The sequence below is a fragment of the Gekko japonicus genome, unplaced genomic scaffold (genome assembly GCF_001447785.1).
Source record: "Gekko japonicus isolate JY-2015 unplaced genomic scaffold, Gekko_japonicus_V1.1 scaffold694, whole genome shotgun sequence".
Taxonomy (NCBI): Eukaryota; Metazoa; Chordata; class Lepidosauria; order Squamata; family Gekkonidae; genus Gekko; species Gekko japonicus.
In genome coordinates, this window is record NW_015177028.1 from 810,275 (window position 1) to 818,766 (window position 8,492).

Genomic DNA, 8,492 nt, shown 5'->3' on the forward strand with positions numbered 1-8,492 from the left:
GCGTGACTGGGGAGTGGGCACGAAAATCCCTTTCACTTTCAAGAGGAACTGATCAAGGTTGGCACAGGCGCACTACATCCCAGAGGTGTGAATGCACAGATGACCACTCAAAAGATAATCAGTTACAGGTAAGCAACCTGTTTTTACATGGAATGGGGTAAAGAAGTACCCAGTGGCAAAACCCATAGGTTTCTGGGATTGTTTTATGTCCCAGGTGTTTTCTTGTTTACGGACAGAGAATTCTATCGTAAGTACGTGTACTTGGAGGACCTTGTTTACTGATCAGCAAGTGATCATTTCCAAAGAAGTATCTGCTCACACTCTCTTTTCAGGTTCAGTCTGAGAGGTAAGGTTGAGTGGACCTTTTGTGTAAACAGGGTGGTATAGTATATAGTAGTTCGTGCCAGACCAGAATCTGAGACTTGGATTCAGACCCCCACTTCTGCAGTGTGAAGTTTGCTGAGTGACCCTGTCAGCCAAACCTCTGTCATGGGGTTGGTATGGAGATAAAATGGGGGAGAATCATGTATGTGCCCCCCTAAGCTCCTTGCAAGATGGGTGGGATAAAAATCTATTTGATAGTTTCAGTCCACTGTAGTCAAATTGAGATTGTGGGGAAGTTGAACTGAGATATCCAGCCTCTTTGGTGTAGTGGTTAAGTGCGCAGACTCTAAGCTGGGAGAACTGGGTTTGATTCCCCACTCCTCCACTTGCACCTGCTGGATGACCTTGGGCAAGCCATAGTTCTGTCAGAGCTGTTCTTGAAAAAGAGTCATTTCTGTCAGAGCTCTCTCAGCCCCGCCTACCTCACAGGGTGTCTGTTGTGGGGAGGGGAAGAGAAAGGAGCTTGTAAACCGCTCTGAGACACCTTTGGGTCGTGAATGGCGGAGTATAAATCCAATCTCCTCCTCCTCCTCTTCTTCTCTTTTGAAATGTTGGCACAATACAACTTGTCTGGTTTGATTCAAGATTCAGATCTCAAAGCAGAGAGCTATCCATTCCTGTGAGACACTGCTGTGGTTTAAAGTTGTAGCAGACTTTATGTTTAGAAACTATAATGTGACATGACTCTTAATTGTGATGTGACTTGCGTTGGTTTTTTTTTTATAAAACAGGCTGATAATCCATTAGAGGAAGCTATTAAGTTCCTTATACCACTTAAGAATCTTGCGGCAGATCACATTGACACGCATCTGTTAGCATTTGAAATTTATTTCAGGAAAGGTAATGTATATGCCGTTGTAAGATGTTATGTGGCGTGGGTGGCCTTGTGACACTTCTGTGTGCACGTCTTGCTAGTTTTGAGTTTAGATTCATACTCTGAGGGCATCATTTTGTCTGCAAGTGATGAAGTATTTGTAGAAGTCTAGCAGAAAGTATTGATAAGTTTATTTGAATGGTTAACCATGAGAATAAACTTAACATGCTACGTAAACCTATTGGCTTGGATCCAGGAATGTGCGGATGGGAACATGGGTTGACTTAGCGCGCTTCCCCCCTTCCCTAGATATTGCAGTGTGCAGAAGTTGGTTAAGAACATAACATAAGAAGAACATAAGATATGCCAATGTTGGATCAGGCCAAAGGCCCATCCAGTCCAACACTCTGTATCCCACAGTGGCCAGAAATACCAGGTGCCATCAGGAGGTCCACCAGTGGGGCCAGGACATTAGAAGCCATCCCACTGTTGACCCCCCCAAGCACCAAGATGACAGAGCATCACTTGCCCCAGAGTCCCTATCTATACCTTGTGGCTAATAGCCACTGATGGACCTCTACTCCATATGCTTATCTAATTCCCTTTTGAAGCCGTCCATGCTTGTAGCTGCCACCACTTCCTGTGGCAGTGAGTTCCATGTGTTAATCACTCTTTGGGTGAAGAAGTACTTCCTTTTATCCGTTCTAACCCGACCACTCAGCTATTTCATGGAGTGCCCACGGGTTCTTGTATTGTGAGAAAGGGAGAAAAGTACCTCTTTCTCTACCTGCTCTTTCCCATGCATAATCTTATAAACCTCAATCATGTCACCCCTCAGTCGTCGTTTCTCCAAGTTCTGCGAGGTCTTTGCAAGTGGAGACACAGGTGGAGGTATGACATGTTTGACTTACAGCAAGTGGTTACCGCAGTCTTTTCCTTCCATTCCGGCTGGTGCGGAAAGCTTCAGTGCAAGTGGAAATCACGTGCTGAGTCCAGTCCATTCTTTGTCCTTGTTCGTGTCGCTTCCTGGGTGCGTGTCGAGGCGCACACTCTCGATCAGGGGCCCCCCACCTTGGCACCCAGGGGCACCATGGCGCCCACTGCGACTCCCCTCGTTCAAGCTAACAGGCTCTCCACTGTAGGACAAGAGGACCAGAAAGCAACTGGGCTCTCCTACGTCATTGTGTGGCTCCACTCCCCACTTTGGGGTTTCCTTCCTCCCAGAAGGCGTGAGGAGGGAGGTGTTCTGTTTCACTCCACCTCCTGAGGTGAATTTGGCTCTGCTTCCCATGGCAGACTCTTTTTTTTGGGGGGGGGTGCTCACTGCCCCCCAGTCAAACTTCCAAAGTTGCACAAAAGGTTGAGGACCCCTGCTCAAAATAATAATGGGGATAGTTTGTCAGGGAGGGAGGGAGCAGAAGCAGAGAGAATTTGATGAGGACCTCACAGTATTCTCAAATACATAAAGTTAAAATAACATTATACATTCTACTATTGTATTGTGTTCTTGTGCAGGAAAATTTCTATTAATGTTGCAGTCTGTAAAAAGAGCTTTTGCCATCGACAGCAATAACCCAGGGCTCCATGAATGTTTGATTAGATTCTCCAAGTGTGGTAAGTAAAAAGAAACAGTAGCACGGACACTTAGGCTTGGATCCTAGGAGTGCGTTTCCCGTGTGCTGGGAAGCCTCTGCTGGGAAACCTGTGGCCACTCTGCTCGCCCTTCCGCTGGCGGGGTGGGGGGGGTGGGGTTGAAAACAGTAGAGTTGGCTCACAGTGTCAGTCAGGTCCTTAAGGGTAGACAATCAAGGACACAGTACAGGTGGGAGAGAAGTTTTACTTAACTCACCTCCGTGTTCAGCCAGGGGGATCCTCCAAAGTCCTTCTTCACTCCCTGCTCTAGGGCTACCTGTTCATTGTGGCCACAAGTGTGCAAATGTTTTTTGTGATGCATCTTTTAAATGGTAGCAGTTTAGTAACAATAAAGGCAAAAGGCCAGCTCTTACACATAACCCTTCAAATAATAAACTGCTCAGAGCAAGAAGGGGTGATGAGCAACGGAGGAGTTTCGTTAAACAGCAGCACAAATATGCTTCTTGCATTTCTAGTGTCTGATCACAGCAATTTATCGGAAGTCGTGAACAAAGTCCTCACCCAAGAGATGCAGAAGATCTTCATTAGTAAAGACTTGGAAAGTTTTAATGAAGAATTCCTCAAACGCAACCCTACCTCCATTCAGCATCAGCTATCAGGTTGGTTTGTACTGGTGTAGTTACAGTATGCTGAGCTCTGCCTGGTCTAGAACTGGTTGTAGAGCCCTCGCTCAGCAGACTGACGTAAAGCTTGCCATTAAGGAAGACTCTGGCTGTCACAGGAGGACTCAATTGTCTGAAGACTCAGCTGCCCACTCCTCTTTAACTTGGACTTTGCGGAAGTTCTTCCCCGCCTTCCTCTTCTGCCGGCAGTCCCCTGCATCCCTCCCAGAAGCCTCTGCCAAGGACCAGGAGACCCTCCTGAGTACAATGTGGCATGGTGGGGGGAGCTGCAGGAAAAAAGGGGGGGGGATTCAGCAGAATTGCCATCCTTGCATAAGTGGAACAAGTTTCAGAACCTGCCCTGCTCTGCTCAGTTTTGCCGGACTCTCCCTTCTTGTGCCCTCCCCCTCTCCCCATATGCCGCATGAGATGTTATTCCGAAGGCTGCCCAGGTTGTTCCAGAGGGCTGCTGGGGAGGGGAGGGGAGAACTGCTTCCATGAGCTCCTCCTTTCCATGGAAATTGTGAGGTGTACCCTGCCAGCCTTTCCACTGGTGCGGGAGGAAGAGGAGGCCCGCTGAAGCGTGTGCTGGGGATCGTGACACTCAGGTGGGCATCAGGCCCCCTGGACCGGAGGCTTCAGTGAGTGGGGAAGCTGGTAGCATGCAGCCAATCCCAACATCTTCACTTTTCCTAACTGTAACATGCTAATATTTTCCCTTGTTGTTGTTGCCTTGCGATTGCTTCAAGGCTTTTAAATAAAATTTATCATGCAAATTTCAGTGTGTTTTGAAAACAGAAGCAAATGTCTTTGTGAACACCACCGTTCTGCAGTAATTCAGTTTCTCTGGATCTATGTCTGGCTTTGAATAGTTTCCTGTACTGTCATCCTTTCGATGTAACTATGCCTTCACCTTCTCTTTCAGGTGCCAAAATGATGTCTTTTCTGGATAGCTCCAGACAAGAGAAAGCTATCGCCATTGCAACTAGAGCAGACGGAACTATGAGAGACAAAAATGTGAAGGTAATTCATGGCACCTGGTGACAGTATGCCGTCACGGAGAGCATGCCTTTGAAACTTGAGGTGGATCTGTAAGTAATGTTTTAGGGGGTCTTTAGAACAGTGCCTGGACGTTCCACAGGCAACGCATATGGCTTTCTATGGAAACAGAAAAAAGGCGTGCTCAGGGGCTCAATGGGGAGGGAAGCGTCCACAGAGTACTCCTGGCTAAAGTTATTTTCTCATGTATCTTCAGACTTTAACGAAGGTTTTGGAGTCCTTACGAGATGGCAGCTTTGGAACCTGCCATGCCCAGACTAATGAATATCGGCTAGCATGCCACAAACTGTTTCCTTTAGCACCTGCCTTCATGCCTCTCACAAACGAAGATGACGGTTGCTTTGCTTCGGTGAATCATACAGCCCTTAACCATGAAGTGCTGTCCAATGAAATCTGAAACAGGATGCCGGAATATCTCTGTCTTCTCAACTGGTTGCATACAGATGGGGGGAGGAGTTTTCTACAGAATATGATGGAACACGATTCAGATCTCAAAGCAGAGACAATTGAGTGAAACTGTACTGTGCTCTGAGCTCCTTGTCCCGTAACAAGAGCTGCCAATATTGATGTAAACATCTCTCTCTCTCTCTCTCTCTCTCTCTCTCTCTCTCTCTCTCTCAATTATACTGGTCATGTTTATACTTGTACAGTTATGAATATTTTTAATGCAAATCATGGATGCTAGAAATTGACCATTCATAGAAATGTTGTTGCATATACAAACAGTCTTACAGAACATACATCAAACAAGAAAAGTTGGTGAACTTGTAGTGTGGTCCTCTGCAGAGTTACTCTGGTCTAAGCCCAAGGATTTCAGTGAGCTGCATAGGAGGACTGCACTGTCAGATGGATCTAACACTGCGTGTCCTATCCAGTGGAAACCTTCTGTCTATTCAGGGTATCATAAGGAAATAGTGCTCTTTAAATGGGTTTTTTTAAAAAAACAAAAACAATTGGCACTGTTACGGAAGTCATAAGTCTATTTTCCCCAAAGCTATTAATTTGAGCGGCGTATTTAGATTTTTAAATGAATGCTCACTATCAGTGTTCATATAGTCTTTTCACCCCTTCCCAGCTTTTAGATGTTACTAGTGCAGTCCTAAACAGAGTTCCCCACTCTTTTAATCCCACTGACTTCAGTGGACTTAGAAAGGTATAACTCTGTTTAGGATTGTACTGTCAGGATAGCAGCAAAGAAAGTGGCTATTTCCGGGCCCTGGATTCAGTTTAATACTGAGCTCCATTAAACACTCACATTTTGATTTAAGAATTGTGAACTCTAGTTCTACTTCTGTTGAAATGCTGTTGCTTTAAAATGCTATAGAGTAACTAGCATTTAATGTTTTTTTTTTCTAAAAAGAAAAAGGAACTTAAATGAGCACAATTAGACTGGTTACAGATCAAAGCAATTCTTTTTTGCCTTTGTGCATTAACCTGAATGTGCATCTCACACACACACATACACACAACATGTCTGGGTTTTAATTCAGCTCTCCTCGGGAGACAAATGGCTGTCCTTGACGACTTTATATAAACTACTATGAAACTTACAATACATTGTGGCTTGTACAGAAAATCCATTTTATCAAAACTAATAAAAGAACCAGGTTTTTTTAATTTTACAGTTAATGCAAATGTATCCATAATGTTTCCTAGGCCCTATGCAAAATTCAAGAAGGGAAATTTTATCGAAACAAATCGTTATAATTAAGATGGTCTGCCATTTAGGATCAGTAATAGTTGAACGAAAAACTCCCTGTAAAATAATGCCAACGGATGTAATGCTGTAATAAATTATTTTGTACACACTGGCTCTGGTTTTGTTTATTATTATTTTAGTGGCATGAATGTGAGTGTGTTTTATCTCCTATATTTCAGAATCTTCCTATTAAAATATATGGAGAAATTAAACTGTTAGTTAAAACAGCAAAGAGTCTTGTGGCACCTCCCATGTTCAGGCAGAGCCCACGTCAAAAGATGTTCTGACTCATGGAAGCTCCTGTCACAATGGATGAGGGAGTCTTTAGAGTGCCAGAAGACCTTTTGTCTTGTGATGGTGTAAGTGTAAACAATCTTGTGTTGTTTCCTGAGATTACCCTGGTAGGATCAGCGATGTGACACACACACACCCCAAAAAAACCCCTGATCATTTAAGGCAAACAACCCCCCTCCCATTTTTCTGACAGGAAAATTGAAAATCTGGGAGAGTACTGGAAAAACGCCTGTGAAATATTTCTCTTTTGGAATGAGAAGTGCTTTCAAAGACCAGGAGGGAACGCAGAAGAGAAGACATTCCTCCTCGCGTCTGGCCAGGGGAGCCTCTGGGCTCTCGGATGGGCTGGCCCTGAAACTCTTGTGGGCCTCTTAGGTGCTCCTGGACTTAGGCCCAGCTGTTCTGCAGCAGACCAAAATGGCCACCCTCTGAAACGATCTTGGGAAAGAAACTGCCCTTTGACAGATCACGTTGCCATCTCTGGCAATGCAAACTGGCCTTGGGAATGGAGAACGGACAGCGTAGACCGGTCAAGAAGAGACAGCAGCAGCTCTTAAACATTGCACTGGAGTCCCCGTCTTGGATGATATATTGTTGTGAGCACCGATTTTAAATGTGTAATGTAATCTGATTGTTTTATCTGGTTTTTACTGTTATGTGTGGCAATTGCCTCTTGTTAGCCGCCCTGAGCCCATGTGGAAGGACGGGATATAACCCCAATAAATAAATAAATAAATAAGAGCATAAGAAGAGCCCTGCCGGATCAGACCATCTGGTCCAGCCGCCTGTCTCACAACCAGTTCCTCTGGACGGCTGACAACAGGGCATAGAGGCCAAGGCCTTCCCCTTGTTCGCCAAATTGCCTTGAATCGTTATTTAATATGGGGAGTTATGATCTTAAATCAGGCAATAGGCAATTGCAGGGGCAAGCATCTATGCAGTTCCCTCCAGACACGCTAAATAGACGCTGAGACTGATGTCAGTATAAATTGATTTTGTTTATTAAAGGTATTTCAAGCATACAATAACACAAGCATACACACAAGTATACAGTACCTAAGAAATAGAGAGAGAGGAGAATAGCACATTCACTTTGGCAGGATGTTTCGTTGAATACTTTCGTTGAATACTCACTCAGGAAAAGTAAGGGGTTGGGGGTTGTGTCCTGAACCAACAGAGGCACGAGGAGACTGGCTGCACACACCAAGAGTCGTGAGTTCAGGGTGAGGGTAGGAGGGGGTCAAGGGAGAGAGGAAGAGGGAGAGCAAGGGTGCAAGCAAGAGAGAGAGAGAGCTGGTGTTGGTGTCAGGACCCACAGCCAAGCAACAGAGCACACACTTCCAACAAAGGTTTTATTTTATTGTTAGTACTATGGTTGCAGTAACATGGTCACTGTTAGGAATGATGAGTATAGAACAAGCATATAGTGATATAGAGGATTCAAGAGGTCCACCACCACCACCTGTGAGCCAATTGGCCTGTTTCCCACGGGCAGGAAAGAATAACCAATGGTCGAGGATAAGAAACAAAACTAGTCTCACGGTTAATTAAAGTGGAGACACTACACAGACAGGAATACAAGGTCAGCGATAACAGTGGGGAAGAGGGAAAGAATGTGGCACCAACTTGTACAGAGGTCAGGCAGGTGAACTCCAGGCCTATAAACCATATGGCAGCCTAGCTGACAGTTGGGCCCTCACTTTTATTGGGAGGTCGAGGGGTGGGCTCATCTTGGCCTCCTCTCTTGGCACACCTCCTGGTAGTCCGTCCCCAAAAATATGCTAACTGGTACTGGGGTCGAAGGTCCACAGGAGTGGGCAATGTTGAATGTAATGGGAAACTAGTTTGAACAATGGCACCTGATGGGATTATGTCTTGTGCTGGCCAGAGGCCTTCTTCTCTTTATTTATTTATTTATTTAATTTTTTATCCCGCCCTCCCGCTGAAGCGGCTCTTGTCTTATGACTGCAGTTTCAACTGGATGATG

At 45.2% G+C, this 8,492-nt stretch overlaps 1 protein-coding gene across 1 annotated transcript in view; it reads left to right on the forward strand.

The window, feature by feature from the left end:
• NAA16 (N(alpha)-acetyltransferase 16, NatA auxiliary subunit) overlaps window positions 1-6,309 on the forward strand; it is a 65,535-nt gene extending 59,226 nt beyond the window's left edge. Inside the window, exons 16-20 of the mRNA XM_015427865.1 lie at window positions 1,116-1,224; window positions 2,714-2,812; window positions 3,307-3,450; window positions 4,379-4,476; window positions 4,709-6,309. Coding sequence (XP_015283351.1) covers window positions 1,116-1,224; window positions 2,714-2,812; window positions 3,307-3,450; window positions 4,379-4,476; window positions 4,709-4,909 — 651 coding nt within the window. The 3' untranslated portion in view covers window positions 4,910-6,309. The remainder of the gene's footprint in view (window positions 1-1,115; window positions 1,225-2,713; window positions 2,813-3,306; window positions 3,451-4,378; window positions 4,477-4,708) is intronic.
• Window positions 6,310-8,492: the final 2,183 nt, after the last annotated feature.